This window comes from Platichthys flesus, chromosome 2 (genome assembly GCF_949316205.1).
Source record: "Platichthys flesus chromosome 2, fPlaFle2.1, whole genome shotgun sequence".
Taxonomy (NCBI): domain Eukaryota; kingdom Metazoa; phylum Chordata; class Actinopteri; order Pleuronectiformes; family Pleuronectidae; genus Platichthys; species Platichthys flesus.
The window spans coordinates 17,698,472-17,720,758 of record NC_084946.1 but is presented as its reverse complement, the minus strand read 5'-3'; the positions used below and the strand labels follow the sequence as shown (position 1 = coordinate 17,720,758).

The following is a 22,287-nucleotide window of genomic DNA, read 5'->3' as shown; positions in this document are numbered from 1 at the left end:
AAGAAAATCAAATGAGCCTGTCCAACTGGTAAATGCTTGTCTTTCAAACTCAGTGCTTCCTGTTTGTACAACACACTTTCTTAGTCTCTGTACCCGACTTAACCCTGACACCGTCACTATATATCAAATGTTATTGGAGCTCCCCCTTGAGTGCACAACACAGAAGTCCAGATGTACACAGGTTAACCACATACACACACAATATATTGTCCTATATACATGATCGTTGTTATTAGGGATGCGCCTAATAAACTGAGTGCTCTATGATGAAAATACATCTGTGATTACTTAATATCATCAGTGCTAAATCATTAATTGGGTTCTAATTATAATGAAAGTTTTCTTTTACATTGATTTGAATGTTCTTTACATTATGATCCATGTTGTTGTGCTATTGCTGCAGTGTTTTATGAATATGTTTTTTTAATGTTGTGTTCGTGTGACAAAACAATATAAAAAACGATATTTATTGCTCCCGATTTATTTACAATAAATATGTATGATAATTACACACTGTACATACAGTTTATATAATAGTCAGAATTTGTCTGTACATTTCTAACAGGAGCATTTCATCAGTTAAAGAGAAGCATTCATCCCTGCAATGAGTTCCCTCACTGAACCTCAGTTAGTCTGAGTAGCTTTGCACTTGAGCACATGGTTGTTTGGCATTAATCCATGTGCTGCTGTAGACGTGACAGCAGCTCCTCCAGGGAGCTGAGCCGATGCTCTGGGGGAACATCGGGTTGGTTTTGCTTGTTGTGTCTGTCTAATAGGATCCCGTGGATCCCCACAGAGCGAGGGCAGAGGTAATCATTCACATAGTGATCCCCAACATGAGCTACACCCGCAGCTGCCGCGCCACATCTCTGCAGTGCCTGATCAAAGATGACAGGATTGGGCTTTGCTACACCTGCTTCCTCCGACGTAATCAAGAAGCTGAAGTAAGAGCGCAGTCCACAAACACGTAGAATCGCTTCCAAGCGGCAGTCAAAGTTGGACACGACACCAAGCTTCAGTCCGAGAGAAGAGCAACTCTCCAGAGCCTTCTTCGAGTCTGGGAATACCTAAAACAAAAACGGACATCAGGCAAATCAGTTGATGTTTTCTGCTTCATCTGTCGGCAGCTAAGTTTCTGACGCTGCTTTCCGTTGTGCAATGAACTCTGGATATTCTCCTAACACTATACAAATATCTCAGAAAATAGGTTCAATACACAAGGAAGATGCCAAATTGGAAAGACACAGAGATTCAAGAGATTTCGGTGTTCTATACATAATTGGATCTAGATATTTTCATGTCTGAAAATGAGTTGAGAGTGCTGCATTAAGAATCAGTTATCAACCATAACCATCAATAATTTCATCATTGTATTCTTCATCTATGATTTCTAATTAAACAAATGTATACATACATAAACGACTCCTGGATCATATCATCTGTCATTTACCTCCCAGTTCTCTGCGTTGCAGAAATTGTGATAGAGGTTTTGAGCCAATGTGTTGAGCAGAGCTGGGTCTTGCACTCTGCACTGGGAGAAAGTGTCCCGCACGACCCCCATCCACCAAGACTGTCCATCCAGGCCCTGTGTGATGCCATAGTTTGGGTATCTGCTGGAATACCGGCGATATGCCTGACGGAAAGCAGTCTCCACCTCCGCAGGACTGACGCTCAAGCCCATTCGTTCAGCCTCCCTGCAGTACTGCTCTCCGACAGAGGAGCGCACCTTCAGCAGCGTGTCCTTCACGTCCCACAGCACCCACCTCAGAGGGACACGCATCACACCTACACAGGTGAGACCACACAGATAAGACAGATTCACGTTTAAACTAAACCTGTGAATGTCTGTTCAGTTAATGTTCCATCGCCGCCGTGCTTCAACATTCAACGTTCACTGCACAGCTCACTGCACTAGGGTTTTTGTAATATTATTCCTGCTGTGTATGTTGAGAGATGTTGTATTAAATCAAATAAATAACTAAATAACAGTGATCACTTCTGACCAAACCTCACTTCCCTGCTGTAAACATGTGCGTCACTTCTATTTGCAAAGACCAAATAATGCTGTTTTGGGCCAATCTGACTTCACAGATGTATCAGTCGATTCACTATGTTTTCATCAATGTTTGTGGAGGTGCCAGAGTAGATAAATAAATATACAGAATGAATGAATGAATGAAACCAGAATGGAAAATGACAGGACATATGAGCTGATGTTGTTCTTGAGTGGTGATAACTTCTTACGAATGTAGACACTCATGATATGCAGTGAACCTGCAGGTTTAGAGGTCCCTCAAGCTCTGGGGCCCCCGGGCCCTTAGTCTGGTTGGTTATCCAGTATTTCATACATGCTGCCCCGTGTACTAATAATATTACTGATAAAGTATAGTAGATAGTGTATTACTGTAGTGATAGTAATACACACAGGCCTCATTACCCCCCTCCCCCCCCACACACAAACACAACAACAGAGTAAAACAACATTGGTACCAGGTTCTGATTCTGAACTTTAAAATCCACCATCCTATAATGTTGTTATTGTTAATACTTTTTGAATTACTGCTAGCTAACGTAAGCTAACGTTACACTCGTTCACTTGGCTACACATCTTATTACGAACAGTGTAAACGTTACCATATAAATTGTGGCCGACTACGATTGTAAACAGTTCTCCTCCTCTTCTACTTCCGCTTCCCTCTCTTCTTCTTCTTCTACCTCCTCTTCTTTCTGGAGCTTCAGGAGAGCTGGTGCCCTCTTGTGGGTGTTTTGCTCCATCGACGTTAAAGTCCTCTGAATTCAAAATAATAATCGGCAATCAGCTCAATAATTCGCACATAATAAATTAATATTGTTTTAATCTAAGTTTAGTATTTTAACTTGTTTTTTATGTTAAAGTATTTTATTAAAATTGTTATACCTCCAGTTCAGCAGGGGGCGGTAAGGACAGGCAGCCGTCAAAACTTACACTGCCGGTCACTCGCAACTGTAGAGGGTAAAACGCATCGTATGTGGGAGTGTTGACATCGTGACGACTTGATGTTATCAACACGATGGCGACTCCATCTATTCGCATGTTCCGCAGGTTGGAGGGCTTGTTCTGTGTCTACAAACCTTCCGGTGTTCACTGGAAACTCGTCCGGGACAACATCGAGACAAGTCTTCTTAAAGGTGACGAGAACACGTTCCATAATGTGACAGCAGGTTCCTTAATGTGAGGACACGTTTTTAAATGAGAGAACATGTTCCTAAATATGAGAACACGTTCTTAAATGTAAAGACATGTTCCCAATTGAGAGAAGATGTCCTTAAATGTGAAGACACGTTCCCAAATGAGGGAACATGGTCCTTAACGTGAGGACACGTTCTTAAATGTGAAGACAGGTTCCTAAATGGTTGACGACATTTCTAAATGGGAGAACACGTGTGTAAATGCGAAATATGTTATTCCAAATGAATGTTAGTGACTTGTGTGACTCTGAGGTATAGCACAGCTAATTCCCACTTGTAGTGAAAGTCAAACCCCTCCATCATGCTGTCCTCTGTCTCCTCCAGGTTTAAACTCTGTTCCCCAGAAGCCTTGTCCTCAGGAGGTTCGCTTCCTGGCTCAGCCGGGCGTTGACACCGAAACAGCCAGGGGACTCACCCTGTCTGCAGCCTCTGTCCCTGCTCTGTCCAACCACCCTCTGGGTAAGTGTGTTCACTGACTGTACAGCTCCTCCCCCTGTCCCATCTCACACAGTCCTCTATAGAAAGGTCACGCTCATTTATTTGTGCGACTGTATTTTATATCAGTGTTTGAATGACGTGACCAGTATGGATAATTGTTGGTATCTGTGTGTTATTAGTTCAAATAGATTGTGATTGTTCATATTCTTTAACCTGAATGAAGATGTGACCACATGGAAGACTAAGGATTCCCTTACTTTTACTTGCCACAAATATGGATTTTCTTGTTATTATCTCCTCATGAAGTTCTGCACCAGAAAGCTGCCACAGCAGGAAGCACACGGTCAGCACTAAAACTCTGCTCACTCAGGGTTTTCTGTCCTGCAGAGCAAATGAGACCTGATGTCTCATCATTGACTTCTTAAGTTTGATTTCTGAAGAAAACTAAAACGCTGCAGTTTCTTTTTTCTGTGTCTCAGTGACTGGACCTGAATTCAGGCATGTTGGAGTGGGAGTCGGACATCGTCTGGACGCCTCGTCCTCTGGAGTTTTAGGTGCGAGTTTAGATCCGATCCTGTGAGAAAATGTTGCGTGTTATTGTCGTCTCTCAGAGAGCTCACACCCTGGTTTTCATGTACAGTTCTTGCAGTTGGGAATGGAAACAAGGTCCTGAACGATCTCTACAACACACGAATCACAAGGGTTGGTTTCCTTCTCCACTGGTTTCATATGGGAAATGAAACGAAGGCACAGTCGCAGGTTTGATTCCGCGTGGTGTGTTTCAGGATTACACGGTGGAGGGGGCGTTCGGGAGCGCGACAGATGATTTCTCTGACACGGGTCGTGTTGTGGAAAGAACCACCTATGGTGAGATCCCTCATTGTTTCCATCAATTAAGATTTTATTTCTTCAGTTTCAACAGTTCATTCTCTGAACATCACAGAGTTTCAGATCATTATGTTTGATAGTAGGATACTGTAGCTGAAGTAACTTAATACCTTCACTGAATAATTAAAGCAGCTCATTATTAAGTTTAAGTTATTGTATCATCTCAAGGCACCATCCACCCTCCATTTGATATCAAGTTTTGTTTAGGTCCTTTTCTCCACCGCATTTTTACATTTTCACCTTTAGGATGGAAAAATCATATTATGCATATTAACACCTTGTTATTGTATTGTAATGTATGTTATGTAATTAATATCCTATTGCTTCGGAACCTATAATTATGATATTGTTGTGTCCGACAGATCACATCACACTGGATAAGCTGAACAGAGTTCTGGCAATGCTGCAGGGAGCCAATCAAAAGGCCTTGTTAATGTTAGTTCATTGTATTTTATATTCACTGATTTCTCCATCGACAGTTTTTGCTCTGAAGCTTCCTATAGATCTGAATTCCTGTTACAACAAACATGACTGTAATATAAACCCACTGAGGTGCTTGGCCCTGGGGAACGGCCCAATATGTACAATGATAAATGCTTCAGAGATGCAGGTAGATTCATATTTCTCTACACAGGTATTCCAACGTGGACATGCGTTCACAGGAGGCCTATGAGATGGCTGTGCAGGGTCTGCTGGGTCCGGACGGCAAATCGGTGCCCATTGTGACAGGCCTGCGCTGCATTCACTTCCAGCCTCCCAACTTCACATTAGGTAAATCATCTCAAATTGAACACATTGAACATCTTATTTCACGATTTAAAACGCATGCCGATTTAGTTTTTCGTCTCCTGCCTACAGAGGTGCAGTGCCTAAACGAAACGCAGAGATATTTGCGCAAAGTCGTGCACGAGATAGGACTGGAGCTGCGCAGCACGGCAGCGTGCACGGGAGTGAGACGGACCAGAGACGGACCGTTCACGCTGCAGGACGCTCTGACATCTCACCGCTGGACGCCCGCTGGTGTCATGCAGGCCATCCAACAGTACCGCTCCAGTAAGAGAAACAAAAGACGCTCCCAGTCCCAGATCAAGCATCTGGGATTACAACCAGTGGAGGAGACTGTGATGGAGTCATCCACATGAAACCAACGAAGAAGCAGCGGCAGCGGGAAGAAGGACAAGACTTGATGTTGATGACGCTCATGCCCGGAGGCTGCGTCTCAATGAGTTCATCTCAATCGGGAAAAAAAGAGATCTCAAAGACCAGATATTCTGGTTACTAAACAAGATACTTGATAATAATTGACATGCATGCATTTTATTTTAAATGCAAACGTCGCTCCATCTTCAGAGACCTGTGCTGTTAATCGTGTTTTAAACACTGTGCAGGTCATCTGGACCGGTTTACCAAATCTTCATATTTAAGTGGTTTATTTTATTTTTTTATCTTGAAATAAACTGAAAAAGAATTTGACTAAACTTTTGAACATTTGTTTTTGCTGCCATCTTCCAAATGTTCCAGCCTATGTTTGAAATCCACAAGCAACTGAAGGGTAGAGAAATGCAGCGATTCTCCATGGAAGTGGATCACTGAGATCAGATTGGGTGTAATGTTCTCAGGCTTCTGAGGAGATGATGTCTCAGCATATGTTTCCCACAAATGCTCCTTTGGGGAGGTTATGAGGTTATGAGGTTATTCCAGCGCAGCCATTGTTGTCATACTCTTCATACCATTGAAGGACTTGTTGTTCCAGTGGGAACACTGGTGTCTTTGTCTGTCTGGAAACACACAACTTCTGTGAGAACACAGATTGACTACGTGGGCATCAGTGTTGTGCAAGTTCACACCTCTCATGAACTAGTTCAAAGTTCAGTTCATACAAGTAAACATGAATAGTTCACGTTGATAGTTCACCATTTAAATTCTGAACTAGTTCATAGTTCATTTCATAGTTTTTTGGTGGAAAGTGAGAATTAAAGTCTTGTTAAAGAAAACCTTATTCATCATTACTCCTTGCCTTTACTGTCGGAATCTTTATCAGACAGTGTGTAAAAATCCCTCTCTGCTTTCTCTTGCCATCTGTATATGAGACTGAGAGCTGATGCGCTGCAGTTATGGCCTGCCCCTTTAAGGGAAGTTTGTAGTGTGTGACGTAGTGCACCAGGGTATTGTGGGAAAATACGCTAAAAGTGTGTTTATAAGGAGAAGTGACGGACCACCTAGAGGGGTTGTGAGTGTTGTACCTGCTGTATATCTGAGAAAAGAAGTGGCCTCATTCCAAGTAAACAAACATCTCCTCCTCCTTCTTCACGGAGCGGTCCGGACGGCTGGTTACCGGCCAGACAGCGAGCCAAGAAAACCATTGACAGGGGCGGCCCCTGGTACAGGCGACATAGGAGACGTGACACATGCAATGTAAAACAAGACATTAACGTCACACCATCATCCTCTAACCCCGGGACGCACCGGAGGTAGAAGCGCTGCGAAAAGTGGTCCGCCTCCTTTCCTCGGCCATGTTAAATACTTGGGCTGTTCTTCCCGGCAGCGTAGTGCCGGGAAGAACCAGGAAGCACCGCGACCACACACACAGGCACATTATCTCCTGGGTGGGGGTGGCGGCTAAAGGCTTGCGTAGGTCAGTCACCTGTGAAGACCAGCATCATTTACCCCTGAACCAGCGCGGAGAAATAATGATGATGAAATGTAATATAAAAAATTTAAATATAAAATAAAATATAAAAAAATGTAATTAAATGAAATATATATTTTTTTAAATTAAAGAAATGGGAAAAAAAAAAAAAAAAAACTGCGCGCGCACATTCTGCGCAGAAGCCCAATGCGCAGGTATTGCACGCGCAGTTTTTTTTTGTTTTTTTTTTAAATTAAATTTTAATTTTTTTATATTTAATTAATTTAAATTAACATAGTGATGGATATTTTGCAATTAATAGTAGAAGTCCTGCTAATGTTAACCAAATGAACATAATGCCAATCTAAAGTGGGCAGGAATAGCAATGCTTTACGAACTAGGCCATCTCAGATGATGATTTTCGAATTTAACTAAGCACTACAAGTCGATGAACAAATTATCGTGTGTGTGTCGGTGTCATTTTATGCTGCTTTTGATAAACACTTATAAATTTATACTTAAAATATGTTCTACTTTACTACATATATTTGACAGCCTTACTTAAAAGTTACTTTTATATTTTTGACTTTTAGATACTGGATGAAACCTATTGTTAGAGAATAGCCCAGTGGGGGGGATATTTTTTGAGAGAAGATTCATTCAATATACGGCTCAACAGATCTCTGATCCATGAAGCTACCTTCTATCAAGTTGTGTGGTTCAGAGCCGGGACACTTGCCAGAGAAGAAAACACTTGGAATACGTTGCTTGTTTGGTCTGCATATGTGTGCCATGAGTGATGGGTAACGTAGTGCGAAGTCTAGTTAGTTGGTCTCGGTTAGGCTAAATCGCGGACATTTTACTGAGCATTCGATTTAGACAGCGTCTCTCCTGAGGAGAAAGTATTGAAATGTCCCGAGGGTCAGTGAACAGGTAGGAGTGGGGCACGTGACAGTTCTAGGCCAATGGCTGTAGGGTTTTGTGGGATGCCAGGCTCTCATTGGCTGATGAGTTGGCTAGCAAGGGTGAATGAGGAAGGGGAGTGAAGAATACAGTGGTGGATGATTGGAGTGTTGGAGTTACGAACAAGAAGTGTGTCGTGTTCGCTGGTTACACATAAAGAGAGGTTTCCTGTTGTCTATACGCGAGGACGCTACAATATGAACGTGTTCACCGTTCAAATTCATTATTTGTCATTGAGTTGCGTTCAGTTCATCGTTCTCATAAAAGTGGACGCGTTCAATGAGCGCGTTCTTTTGCGTTCGTTCATGCACAACACTGGTGAGCATGAGTCGTCGATCTGCAGCTTTATTGAGGACGACACATGACCTTAGAACAATTTGATTACAGTAATTCAGTGACTCAAGTTTCACAACATCATAAAAACATTAAGACATTCATACTGAGAGCAAGTCAATCATTTTATTACCACTGTCTTTAATAATAGAGGAATGAAATTAATTTATGAGACCGACACCATTCCTTCAGAGCAGATGGTAAACACAAGGATCACAAGGAGTTTAATACTTTTTTGAAATAACACTTTGTAAAATACAAACAGTGTAGAACAAACACTAAATAGCTGCATGATGTAGATGATTTTCTTTGTGAAAACCTTTTGTTTTGGGTGGCTGTTGATCAGGAGGTAGAACCAGTATCTAGAAAGTCGGTGGTTCGATCCCCGGCTCCTCCAGTCTGCATTCTGAAGTTTCCTCTGGCAGTGTGTGAATAATGTGTGATTGAAAGAGCGCTGTGAATAGTAGGTCTGTATGAATGTGTGAGTGGATGTGTCTTGTACTGTGAAGCGCTTTAAGAGGTCGATACGACCTCAAGACGATATGTTTTCATAAATTCTTACATTCCTAAAGTGCTTCTATATATATCAATTTAATCTGATCATCGATATGAAATTGGACCTGTAAAGTACTGCAGAGTGTTTCATGGAAGGTAAATTAATCTAAATTGATGAAACATACAGCGAACAATGATACAAATGAGCATTTTTACAGAAAAAAATTGGATGTTCTTCGAATCCTGGTATTATACAGTACCTGCATTGGGTGTATAGTATATACATAGAGATGTCCAGTAAGCACACATATAAATTCATACTCTTATATTATCATCTAAATCAAACATTGACCTGATCAGGCTTGATAGAAATACTAAACTGTCCAAAGGCAGACGTACAAAGGAAATGTAACCATGGATTAAAACAATAGTTGTGATGAACACTGAATGCAGAACCTCCACTTGGATCCGAGTTTCTCCATCGTCACAAATTCAGCAACATCCTGACCTTTTGCTCCGGGGGGGCTCTTTGTGTAACACCATGGATTCCTCACTTGTGTCATCTTTTTCACTCAACATCCTGCAACAACACAACGACAGCAACACGAGCAGCTGATGTTGAGGCGACTCGTGACATTACAGCACAGAGACTGTTCCAAAATCATTCGGGTGAGATAGACAAATCGCAAAGAAAATTGAAATATCGTTAAATGTGTTTATTACCTGGCGACGGTTTCCAAAGAGTGAATCACGTTATCACCTGTGGCAGCGCTGCACTCCATGAATTCAAAGTTGTACTCCTGTGGAGGTGAACAGACACTTTCACCATAACAACCATTTACAAATTCTGCGTCGTCATCCGAAATTGTGTGATGATGTAAACGCCACAGATCCAAACCTTAGCAAGGGTTTCTCCCTCCTCAGTGTTAACCTGCCGTTTTCCACTATCACTCTTGTTCCCAAGAAGTAAAATGGTCACGTCTTCTGGTGCAGCTTCCTGCAAAATATGGGACAGTTGGTTGATTCTGATATTTAGCTTCCATGTTCTATAAATCCTACAGCATGTATATGCAATTTTACACCGTCAGAGTGTGCTATAGATGTCATCTGAGGTTAGTGATTGTCAGCAGGATTACGCAGAAACTGCTGATTCAATTTCAACGAAACTTGGTGAAAAGATGGGACACGGACCAAGAAAGAACCCATGACACGTTGAAGCAGATCCATAATTGTTTTAAAGCAATTTGAGCAATTTCCTAGGGAATAACTATCTATGAGTGTGTGAAATTTAGTGCAGCTTGATTGAATTGAAAGGGACTGCTGGGCCTTGTCGGACGTTTGGCCTCCACTGAGTGGGAAAAACCATGTAAAGCAATTGGTAGGTATGTTGTGAAAAAATCTAGTTCATTATATAACAGTCATTGAGGAGGTATATCCATTCAGGTGCAGGAAATGTGTTGCTCTCAGTAAAATCCCTGCGTTCATTCACAATTGTCCATTTCTGCTGTCAGTTTATTTATCTGTGCTGCAGCTGCATTTGCAAAACTGTATTTCAAAGGTATGATTTATAATAGCAGGATAATTATAGAAACAATTCTTGTTTTAACTGTGAAATGAACCAGCGTTTGGCCTTTTGGCAAGCAGTTGTATGGGCAGCAGATGTATCACAGCCAAGTCCGACCTCAACAGTTAAAAACACTATGTGGGCAAAGCCTGTCGATCGATGACAGCGTTTCACACTCCAACATGGACACTTGGAATGCACAGTACCTGGATGCAGTCTGCCCAGTAGCTGATGGCGGTGAAGCTCTGAGAACATGTGATGTCGTACATCAGGAGAAACGCCTGCGCTTTATGAAAAACCTGCCTGGTGATGCTGTGAAACCTGTGGGGACAGGAAACATTACATTCTGAGGGGATCAGAGCAGAGATACAACATCCTGTTTGATCCAGGCGGAGGCCACCAACTTCACTTTGAATCATTTTCATAACATTCTTTGGTGAAAGTAAAGTAATACCGTGGGAAACAATTTAGTGTCGTAACTGAACAGGCCTGAGGTGAAAGCGGTGTCTCCACTAAGCCCATTACACTGGTTCGTTGAGTTTCCTGATAATTTGCCAAAGGTTTGTTCTGGTTTCTCTGGTTGAGAAAATCTTTCAATGACATCACTTTCATTTTTTGACTTCTGTTCTTTGGGCATTCATGCTAAATGGGATTCCCTATCAAATGAGTGGCTTGTGGAGTGAACATGTGGACGCCCACCTGCTCCGTGCACACACTGCTCTGTGCCTAAGGCACGACATTTGTAATCATTCTAGAATACAAAACTTTGCTGAGATGTGTCAAACCGGTTCTGTAACATTCTACAACTTGGCTTCAAATGGACCCCTGAACATAGTGATGTAGTTTTGGGCACACCGTCTGGCACATGTTCAGGCCTGTGTGAAGAGTATCTGCCGCTTGTTACAATAACACACGTACATGATGTATTAACATGTGCTCATCAGAAGTCTTGGCTCACACTCTGCTGAGAGCCCGGGATGCCCCCGTCACATTTTGTGTGTCGAGAAAGCCATCGGGACAGAGACAACCCGACCTGGGTCCCCTCACACGTCATGGTGGAGGACTCAGGACATTAGAAAGCACAAAGTAGCACCCTGTACCCTTCACGGTGATGCCTCCTGCTCAGACACACTAAACCACCTTCCCTCCAACCAACAACCAGATCACATGCTCATGCACAGCAGACATCAGGGCCAAACCCAGGAAAAGCTGCTTGACCTGAAAGAGCACCTGTACACATGTTCAGAGCTTGATCGGTTTTCAGATGTCCTTAAATACACCTTCCAGCTTTCCTCCAGGTCATCAGAATAATGGGCATCGAACATAATCAAGTTTTCTTTCACTACATGCAGTACTTCTCTTCCCTGCAAACAGGAATTAGGTATCATTGTGCCAGAAATCTCCTCCCTGCTAAACTGACATCGCTGACATCTATGTTTAAAATCACCACAGGAAAGGGTGAAACATTATATTTACAGGATGAACTTTTAAGGATCATGTGAATCGATCCTAAAATCTAAAACATGACCTGTACTGTCGAGGTGGGAGGCCTATAATTAACATCTTTGATAATTGTTAACCTAAAAATTAGTGATGAGCTGTAAACTCAAACAGGAGACTTACCTTTCCTGACCCGCTGTGTCCCATAACTGGAGCACCACAGGCTTTCCATCCACCACCACAGTCCACAAAGAGGTGTCAAGGCCTATTAAAAAATGATTTTGTAAACGATTCTGTTATATTTACCGTCATTTATGCATTTATGAGAATGCAGATCTATTGGAACCATGAAAGCCTCTCAATTACGGAACACCTTGATAATAGAATAAGAGCCTGTGCTTTCTACCACACCTTCACTCATTGTCTCGAGAACTGGCCTCATTTCTAACACATGCAGTCATGTTATTATTTTGCTTGTTTTGCTTCTGTTGATGCTGCTCTGATGTGTCTGTTGTTGTTGGTGCTGGTATTTGTTGTGGGTGGATCATCGTTCTGCGGTTTTGTACGGTCCCGCGTGGCTCGGGTTTCATCAACGCTCTCTCATGCTCTCTTGTCATTGTTTTTTATTATTTCAACCCATGAGGTTCAATAAAGGATCTTATCTTATCTTGTCCTGTCTTAAACTTTATCACCTAATATACTTCAGTAGAGATACGGGTCTTACCGATAGAGGCAGGTATTTCGAAAGAAAACTTCCCACTTTGAGCTCTTTGCATCAGGGAGGTCTTGCCTACGCTGCTGTCTCCAACCAGCATCACGTTGTAACGTTTTGATCCGATGTCTGCTCCTCTGGAATCACCTGCTGAAGGGAAAACAAAAACACAACGTTTGCATTTTCTCTTTGACAAACGACTGTGCCTCTTGACTTCAGGGTGTACATCCTACTGTTCAATTTACCCAAAGAAAAAGTCTTTTGACTCTCTTGTCTCAGGCGCATTTCAGCATCGTGCCGTTGAACCGGAGTCCCTCTTTCAGGTGCCTTCCCACTGCGGGACAGACAAAGTGTTATATGACATAACAGACACAACTAGTTAGGGACAGTCTGCTGCAGGGTTTGGATGTCAGCCATCAGTATTTTGAATGAACAACTGGGTGGATATAACCATAAGGTGACATTGGAATTTGAGAGAAAAACACAGAGCAAAAATGTTACTTTAAAATGTTAATGTTTAATTATTGTGTTTAGTCACATCAGGTCACTATCACCTCTTTTTTCTGTGAAGACACTGTACAATCTAAATCATCCTAGTTGGAGGCTGCTCAATGTGAAACCAACAATGCCATCGACCTGCTGGCAAACCAAACGGGTGTGTGTAGTGTTAGCACCAAACCCTGTTTCCACTGTTCCCACTGTATATGCGTGAGGATTAGTGTCGACCAAAGGCTGCTTTGATGAGTCACATTCAAAACCTCTTTTAATATTTAATAGATTCACACAATAGTGTTTGGTGGATGTTTAGTCTAACGCCAATCAGTGAAAAAAGAGAATGAGTGCACAGCACCCGGTGCAATATTACACATATCACATCAAGCTAGATTAGCTGGCAGGCTGACAAGTTGTTGAACTGCCAACAATGAGGAAGTTGAGTGTTTGCCTCAGAAGATAATGGCTTGAATTCTTTGTATTTCACCACCTTAAGCGACTCTGCAGAATGTGAACACTGAATCCAGACACCTATTTGTTTATTGGCTGAAGGTACATGTAGAGTCTATAGAAAACCTCACCTAATAGAGGTGTAAAAGATTTATATTTATTCTGAACTGGGTCATGCTGATGTGAAGGAAGATTATTCTCTGATGGTGACAGGCAGGTCGACACTTATATGCAAAGCCACCGAGGAGGTTAAACAGGTTTTGGAGGCGGCAGTGTTTGTTTTCTATCTCTGTTGAGCTGTGGTGTTTGGTTTTACCTCAAAGGCCTCGAGTGCTCTGGGGTGTTTGAGACGCCGACGCCGGATGATGACTGTTTGACACTTTCGTCCACCTGCAGACAAAGAGCCCTCAGTCAAGAGATCAGTCGATCAGCAAACGGTTAAACAGCTTTCTCTTTTGTTTGCTAAATAGGACCATATTCCATGCTTTACACCGAGCGACTGAAAGTTGCATTTACTGATCTGAGCTCTGAAGTTTTGTACTGTGAGGCTGATACATTGTTTGCACTCCCTCTGATATATGATGCAACGCCACGAAAACATAATGTTTTATGCAAAGTAAATGCAGCAAGACTTTGATGAGTATGCTCTGGAGCAAAACAAATAATATTTGCATAAGGATGACGCTCATTAGATTTCTGCTTTGCATGATGTCCTCTCCCACCAGTGCACATACCTTCTTGACTAGTTGTTGTTTAACTTGTTGTGCAACTGTATATGAAGTGAACGCTTTAGAGAAAAAAGACAGAGAGACTTTGAGAACAGATACATGGGTATGTTCTCAAGACAACAGATACATGTTTATGTTCCCCTTTCACTACCTGAAACTTGTAGTGTTGACCACATGTTCCTCATTTTGGTTCATTGTGTCATTTTATGCTTCTTGGAACCAACACTTGCGAGTATTATAATGCAAACAGGAAGCTGAGCACAACACAGACTTTCTACTGTTACTGTCATTAAGAATAGAGACGAGTTCAAGTTCAAGGGCCATTGTGTGATGCCATCAATTTGTATGATACAATTACATGAATTAAACTGACAGGAAAATTTAAAGTGAGTTCAAAGGCCGGGGCTAGTAATTTGTTTACTAAATCTGCCCCGTTACTAACAGAAGTGCACCAGAGGGGGGATGCAAACCCAGTACAGTCAATGTTAACTTTTTTATGTCGAAATCATGCACTTTCTTAATGACGTCATTATTTTTCCATTGACTGATCAGCTTCAAAAGTTATCAATCCGGAGATACAAGATACCAAGTAATAATGCAACCATGTTTTGTAAAACTCGGTCACTGATATTTTGCCTTTAGTTATTGGACAAACGCATTAACACACACACACACACACACACTTAATATCAAAGCTTTGCCTCTCACCTCTAGTTTTTCCTCCAGGGCCGAAGACTCTTCTCTGTGCTCTTGTGTTGTCTTGCGAACACTTTCATCAGTCAGAATCGCATCTCTCTCTTTTTGAGCACTCATCATGCTGTCGTCATCCTTTTGAGGTCCACGTGACTTCCGGCTAGATCCCATCTTTCTTCTTCTCCCTCCAGCTGCTGGTTCTGACGTAACATCATGAGGGGATAGTGCAGTGAGGTGATCTGGGGTTAGATGAGGCTCTCTTTCTGCTTGTTGACTGAGAGAATCAGGATTTTCTTCGAGTGGTTGCCGAGCTGGAGATTTCCCCTGAGATTCACCAGTGTGACTCAATTCCACTGTTTCAAACACCTTCTCTTTCCTTTGCTCAGAGTCACTGCTTTCTTGCTGATCATTAATCGGTGGCTCCTTTTCAGCGATTACTGAGACACTTTCAGAGTAAACATCGCCAACATTTACATCCTCTTTATCCAGCTCTTGCTTTTGATTTGAGTTTTCCACCTTGGATCGTGATCCAAGGTTCCTGCGGGTGGAGCCCATCTTTCTTCGCCTGTTGGGTGAACTGACATGTGGACTTGAATCCTTCATCTCAGAGTTGGTTTTGTGATCTCCTTCAGGAGCATTGTTTGGCTCTTGTATGACAGATTCTAACGTCTCATGATCTACCACAACAACACTTGGTGCCTCTACTGATTTGAAAGGTTGATCCTGTATAAGGCCTTCTTTAATGCCTTCTGGACTTTGCTTACCACTCTGTGTAGCTTCTATTATAGCAGAGTCTTCAACAGCTGATGTCATTTTCTTTGTGAGATTGAAGTCTGGGCTGGTTTGCTCTTTCAGTTCTTCCTGATTTATTGTTCCTGTTGGCACTGTTTCTTTTTCAGTCTTTTCTTCATCACTGCAGGTATTTTCTACCACCTCCTCTTCTGGTCCAGTGATCTCTGGGCCGTGCCGTCTTCCTTTAAGTCTTCGGCTTGACCCCAGTTTTCTTCTGTTCCCTGTGAGTTTGAAGCCCGATTGAGTTTCCTCTTTGATGCTCACAGAATTATCCACAGGTTGTGAATCAAAAGGCGTCTTAATTTCTGATTCCAGAGTTTGTAAACAGGGGTTTCTTTCCTCAACTGAGGAGTCATCGATTTGATGCATTGTTTGCATGTGTATTGGCTTTACTTCCTCTTCATGCACTTCCTCCACAACATCCTCAGAGTGCTGCGCAGCTCCGACCTCAGATGAGCTCAAATGTTCATTTTGACTCTCAATTGGAGACATCTCCCCTGTTGGTGATGAAACTGCCACTTGCTCAACTCCATATTTAGGCTCTGTGTGTTCTCTGTAGCTGCTTTTCTCTGATTGGTTGGAGGATTCTACACTCTCTGATTGTGTATGTGTCGGCTCTTGATGTGAGTTTTTCACTTTGGATCGTGATCCATGGTTTCTGCGGGTGGAGCCCATCTTTCTCCGCCTATTGGGACTGACATGTGGATTTGAATGCTTCATCTCAGAGTTGGTTTTGTGAGCTCCTTCAGGAGCGTTGTTTGGCTCTTGTATGACAGATTCTAACATCTCCTTATCTACCACAACAACACTTGGTACCTCTACTGATTTGAAAGGTTGATCCTGTATAAGGCCTTCTTTAATGCCTTCTGGACTTTGCTTATCACTTTGTAGAGCTTCTATAATAACAGAGTCCTCGACAGCTGATGTAATTTCCACAGATTGTACCAAGTCCATTTGAACTACATCACAAACTGGAAGAGGAGTTAAATCTTCTGGCTCTTTGACTTCTCTAGTAGAATTGAGAAAGTCTGTTGTTGCTGTTGTTCTGTTGTCCATCATATTCAGTGACAGAGTTGTGTCTTCCTCGGGCATTTCTTCTGTGTTTTCCTGCTCCTCTACAGCTGATGTCATTTTCTTTGTGAGATTGAAGTCTGGGCTGGTTTGCTCTTTCAATTCTTCCTGATTTATTGTTCCTGTTGACACTGTTTCTTTTTCAGTCTTTTCTTCATCACTGCAGGTATTTTCTACCACCTCCTCTTCTGGTCCAGTAATCTCTGGGCCGTGCCGTCTTCCTTTAAGTCTTCGGCTGGACCCCAGTTTTCTTCTGTTGCCTGTGAGCTTGAAGCCCGACTGAGTTTCCTCTTTGATGCTCAGGGAATTGTCCACAGGTTGTGAATCAAAAGGCGACATGGTTTCTGATTCCAGAGTTTGTACACAGGGTTTGCTTTCCTCAACTGAGGAGTCATCGATATGCATTGGCTGTACTTCCTCGTCATGCACTTCCTCCAGAACATCCTCAGAGTGCTGCGCACCTCCGACCTCAGATGAGCTCAAATATTCATTTTGACTCTCCATTGGAGACACCAACTCTGTTGGTGATGAAAGCATCACATTTATTGATGGACTTCTTCTACCGATGATCACAGAGGTTGTTTGCAACTCATCGCTTCTAAAATCATCTTGCTGTGTTGGCTCCTCACTAACATCTACCTCACCAGCCTTTATATCAGTTCCATGAACAAATGCGGCAGGATTAACAAATTCCTCGTTGTGGAATGCTGACTGATCAGGAAGAAGAGCCACTGAATCATCTCTGTTTGGAATCATGTTACTCTCTATTGTCTGCAGGTCAGAGGTATTGCTTTGCAGCTTTTGTCCATCATTGTGCACAGAACTGGTTTTATTAATTTCCATTTCTTTATCCACATTACTCAGTGACCAATGGGAATTTTCCTCTATTGTGACTAATGACGATAACTCCTCCATCACCTCCACCATGTCAAGATTGCTCACATCTACTTCCACATCCAAGTTACTTTGATCTGTTTTATCTTTGTTGTCCGTTTCTCCTCGGCTGTTTGATGCATCTGCTGCTGGAGAAATCCCAACTTTCTCAGCTGGCTTTGGTCTTGTGTTTTCCTCAGGACCAATTTCAACTGTTTCCGTTTCATTTTGTGCAACAGAAAAAGGTTCATCGTGTGTGACTTCAATTGAAGTGTTTGTTTCTTGAGCCAAATGGTCTTCATTGAAAGGATCTTTGCGTTCTTCTTCCAAGTCAACCTCTACAGACCCTAGTGCACCCATTAAACTCTTTGCTTCGTTTAACAGGACATCTCCCTCAGATTCATTCACGTTAGTTGTCTGTCGGACACAAAGTTCTCGTCCCGCTGAGTCATCGTCACAAGGTGAAGATTCTGTGTTTGGGATGTGAGAGGTCTCTTCTTGGTCGAGTAAGTCAGATGGGACAGATTTGGTCGTGACATTGTCATCATGATTTGAGATATTTTGTGAGTCTGAATTATCATTCCAAACTGAGGCTTCCACAGCTTGAATCAAGTCCATTTGAAATACATCATAAACTGGAAGAGGAGTTAAATCTTCTGGCTCTTTGACTTCTTCAGTAGTATTGAGAAAGTCTGTTGTCACTGTTGTTCTGTTGTCCATCATATTCAGTGACAGAGTTGTGTCTTCCTCGGGCATTTCTTGTGTGTTTTCCTGCTCCTCTACAGCTGATGTAATTTTCTTTGTGAGATTGAAGTCTGGGCTGGTTTGCTCTTTCAGTTCTTCCTGATTTATTGTTCCTGTTGGCACTGTTTCTTTTTCAGTCTTTTCTTCATCACTGCAGGTAATTTCTACAACCTCCTCTTCTGGTCCAGTAATCTCTGGGCTGTGCCGTCTTCCTTTAAGTCTTCGGCTGGACCCCAGTTTTCTTCTGTTTCCTGTGAGTTTGAAGCCCGACTGAGTTTCCTCTTTGATGCTCACAGAATTATCCACAGGTTGCGAATCAAGAGGCGATTTTGTTTCTGATTCCAGAGTTTGGAAACAGGGGTTGCTTTCCTCAACTGAGGAGTCATCGATATGTATTGGCTTTACCTCCTCTTCATGCACTTCCTCCACAACATCCTCAGAGTGCTGGGTACCTCCGACCTCAGATGAGCTCAAATGTTCATTTTGACTCATCATTATAGACATCTCCTCTTTTGGTGATGAATCTGCCACTTGCTCAATTCCATATTTAGGCCATGTATGTTCTCTGTAGCTGCTTTTTTCTGTGGTTATCTCTGGTTGGGTGGAGGACTCCAAACTCTCTGCTTTTAAATGGGTGTCATACAGCGAGTTGTCGGCCTGTAAAAATCCCCACCGCATTAAAAGATCTGTGTCCTGTTTACTTTCTGTATCTGTTACTGGAGAGTGAGTGCTGGCTGAGGAATTTGGTTGTTCAGTTACCTGTTGCTCAACTGGAGAACTTGAATGTACACTAACACTACTTAATCCAGTGTGGCTACTATGTGCACTTTCTTGATTTTCATCACAGACATCTTCAGTCTGAGATGGGTCTGCTTTGTCCCTTCCTTCCTGCATCATTTGCATTGATAATTCTTGGATGTCTGTGTCTAGCATTAATGACATCTCTGATTCAACACTAGGGCTCTCCACAATCTTCTGTCTTTTATTTCTACGACTAGAACCCAGTTTTCTTCTGTTGCTAATTGGGTTGAAGTCGGTGTTGTTTTGGTCATCTATTATTAATGAAGTGTCCTGATGTTGTGAGTCAAAAGGAGAAAATGTTTCGGATTCCGCACTCTCTAGAGGAGATTTGCTCTCAGTCATGTCAGTGGGGACTCCTTCTTTCTCCTGATGACTTGTTTGTTCCACGCTGGGTTTTATATCATCCTCTAATTGGCCTTCATTTGCATATACTTGAACGACTGCAGTGTCCAGTCCCTCCATGTCACTGGTCTCTGGTTTCTTTGGATCATATACTTGATCATCTTCATTCATCTGTTTGAAAGCCTCTACATTGCTTTGCATTTCAGGGGGTTCGTCCTGTTTATAATCAGGTTTTGAGACTTCCTGCTCAGTAACTGAATCTTCCATCCCCTTCACACTCGACTCAGATCTGAATGAGTCACCGACTTCAGCTTGGTCTGTCAGGTTTGCCAAACAGATTTCAGAATTCGCACCATCAAAGGAATGATGTATTTCTGCAGGTTTAACCTCCTCTTCATACAAGTCCTGAGGTCCACTGACTTCGGATAAGCTGAAATGCTCATTCTGTTCCTCATATGTAGACAACTCCTCGTTTGGTGATGAATCTATTGCAAGCTCAACAAAGCGCTCAGGTTCTGTGTGTTCTCCGTGGTCTTCTTCTGTGGGTTTCTCTAGATTCATAGGGCACTCTAAGTCTGATTTCACACGTGGCTCATTCGTCAAGTCACTGCCGTGAAAACTCCCCCACGGCTTTGACATGTCTGCATCCTCTTCTCTTTCTTTACCTTCCACATTTGTTTCAGAGTACACACTGGCAAGCTCATGTGGCATCTCCCTGACATTTGATTGGTTCATCAGTGGTTCACTGGAAGTTGGAAGGAAATTTGAACTACTTAACTCAGAGATGCCAACATGGGCAGTTTCTTTTTTTTCAATTTCATCAGTGGGAGATCTGTTCATTCCTTCCAGCATGGCTTCCACAGACGTCACATCTGTCTCTGTTAATGATGAAACTATTGCTGTTTCAAAGAAGTCAAAACCCGCAAACTTTTCAACAGGTTCCCCTTCAGATTCAGTGACAGGATCCTTTACATGCGGTGGCCTTTTATTTCTACGAGCAGACCCCAGTTTTCTTCGGTTCACCGATGTGCTGAAATTGGTGTCAATGCTCTCCTTTGTACTGACAGAGCAATCCTGAAGCTGAGCGTCCAAATGAAGGGAGAAGTTCTCATTTTTTATATCTGCAGGTTCAGTATTTTGCTTGGGGTTGCATTTGTCGGTGGTTACCTCTGGTGTCGTAGAAAACCTTGTGTCTATAGATTGTGCATGTGACTCACCCTTCAAATAGTTGCCCTCAACATTCCCATCTTGCCTTAACAGGTCGGACTCTTCCTCTCTTCTCTTTTCATTTTCTGTCACACTGGGAGAGCTAATCAAGTCAGAGCTGCTAGCAGTATTTTCTTTGATTTCCTCACTCTGAAGAAAGGAAGCTGCACCAGTCACTTCCAGCTTGGTTTCCACTAAGCCATACGAATATGGCAGTTTTTCATCTTTGTCTGCCTGTTTATTTCCGTTTTTAAGAATCAGAATTTCTGGGATGTCCTGTGGGTTTTTTGTTGAAGGGACCTGAACTTCACAAGAATAACCAGAGGTGGTGGATGACCATAAAGAGCTGCCACGTGTTACAGATGAATCATCCTTGCTAGCTTGATTATTTAACTCTTCCTGCCTCTCAGGTTGTTTTGTTTCGAGGGCTTCATTACACTTGGTGTTTCCCTCAAGTTCCTCTCTAGGTTTGTCCTGTTTCTCGGTTGCTGAGTCCGTCACATGTTGCTGCTGTTTATTTCTTCTTCTGGACCCCAGCTTTCTTCTGTTTGCTGAAGTAAGAGGCTGCGTTTCAGACTGTGAACTGTGGGAACTAGACGATAAACTTAATGGTCCCGTATCTCCTTCTGGTTGTGGTACATTAGTATCGCCTGCTACATGGAACTCGTCTGCCTTGGGTGTTTCACTTTGGTTAACAACCAAGTGATGTAAATCAAGGCTTTGCTTTGTTCTGTGAGCAGACATGATCTCTAATCTTCTCTCCTAAAGCATGAGACATTAAGTAATGCAAGAGATCAAGTTCAGTTCTAACAAACCCTAACTGAATCTAGTAAATTAGTTCTATCTTCAACTTGGATTAACCATGTGGAAACATAAGAAAAACACTATTAGCTTCTCTACAACCCACATACAGCAAGAACTGACAATGCTTTTGTAACACTTCAAAAAAAATAGAAAACTCTAATTTTTAGAAGAATAAGCTCCAACAATGACAACATAAAGGCAAAATGGATTCAGTTCATATTACATTTCAAGTCCTTCTGCATGGTTATCTGCCTTATCTACTCACCCAAATCCGATACCTCTGTCATATCTCATGAGCTGCTTTCTAATGTCAAGTAGTCAGCTTCAGCTCAACCTTTCATACGGGGGTGTTCCTATACTGCAACTTGGTCTTGAAACTTCCTGTGTGAGCCTCGCACGCATCCTCTATCAACTACATGCAACAACATTTGGTACTTCCTGAATTTAGTTGAGCTTAATTTACCATTTTCAGAAATCATTTACATTCATGTCAAAGATTTCATAAAGTTTAAACTTAGAGTAAGCACCTGTTCAAACACTAAAAAGCATGAGCAACAAGGAGTTTTGGACCTTGGAAAACATTTATTGAAGAAGAAGTTTG

General features: G+C 42.3%; 3 protein-coding genes across 4 annotated transcripts; 1 reads left to right on the top strand and 2 right to left on the bottom strand.

The window, feature by feature from the left end:
- Positions 1-465: 465 nt before the first annotated feature.
- On the bottom strand, positions 466-2,757 carry hdhd3 (haloacid dehalogenase-like hydrolase domain containing 3). Its single transcript, XM_062403070.1, has 3 exons — positions 2,635-2,757; positions 1,451-1,785; positions 466-1,067 (listed from the first exon to the last, which is right to left on the bottom strand). The coding sequence occupies exons 2-3, from the start codon at positions 1,778-1,780 to the stop codon at positions 672-674; spliced, it is 726 nt and encodes a 241-aa protein (XP_062259054.1). The 5' UTR covers positions 1,781-1,785; positions 2,635-2,757; the 3' UTR covers positions 466-671.
- Positions 2,758-3,037: 280 nt separating this feature from the next.
- trub2 (TruB pseudouridine (psi) synthase family member 2) lies at positions 3,038-6,032 on the top strand. Its single transcript, XM_062403058.1, is given in 9 exon segments — positions 3,038-3,168; positions 3,553-3,687; positions 4,146-4,220; positions 4,307-4,368; positions 4,452-4,533; positions 4,917-4,989; positions 5,189-5,325; positions 5,413-5,613; positions 5,616-6,032. Coding segments are annotated over 9 exon segments (1,104 nt in total). The 5' UTR covers positions 3,038-3,050; the 3' UTR covers positions 5,837-6,032.
- Positions 6,033-8,585: 2,553 nt separating this feature from the next.
- On the bottom strand, positions 8,586-22,143 carry rab44 (RAB44, member RAS oncogene family). 2 transcript variants are annotated; one of them, XM_062403026.1, is made up of 9 exons: positions 15,069-22,143; positions 13,949-14,022; positions 12,936-13,024; positions 12,703-12,840; positions 12,162-12,243; positions 10,745-10,859; positions 9,873-9,971; positions 9,698-9,774; positions 8,586-9,554 (listed from the first exon to the last, which is right to left on the bottom strand). In XM_062403026.1, the coding sequence occupies exons 1-9, from the start codon at positions 21,624-21,626 to the stop codon at positions 9,467-9,469; spliced, it is 7,320 nt and encodes a 2,439-aa protein (XP_062259010.1). In that variant the 5' UTR covers positions 21,627-22,143; the 3' UTR covers positions 8,586-9,466. The 2 variants fall into 2 exon arrangements, with proteins under 2 accessions (XP_062259010.1, XP_062259018.1); XM_062403034.1 differs by having other exon boundaries at positions 12,703-12,837.
- Between the last annotated feature and the right edge of the window lie 144 nt (positions 22,144-22,287).

What these genes read in the sequence shown, in the direction of transcription:
- rab44 (XM_062403026.1), bottom strand. Translation starts at nt 21,626, where the DNA reads ATGTCTGCTCACAGAACAAAGCAAAGCCTTGATTTACATCACTTGGTT. An exon ending in CCCTGGAGGAAAAACTAGAG is followed by an intron (nt 14,023 to 15,068) that starts GTGAGAGGCAAA and finishes CTTTGTCTGCAG; the next exon opens with GTGGACGAAAGTGTCAAACA. An exon ending in AGGGAGAAACCCTTGCTAAG is followed by an intron (nt 9,775 to 9,872) that starts GTTTGGATCTGT and finishes TCACCTCCACAG; the next exon opens with GAGTACAACTTTGAATTCAT.
- hdhd3 (XM_062403070.1), bottom strand. Translation starts at nt 1,780, where the DNA reads ATGCGTGTCCCTCTGAGGTGGGTGCTGTGGGACGTGAAGGACACGCTG. An exon ending in GCAACGCAGAGAACTGGGAG is followed by an intron (nt 1,068 to 1,450) that starts GTAAATGACAGA and finishes TTTTTGTTTTAG; the next exon opens with GTATTCCCAGACTCGAAGAA.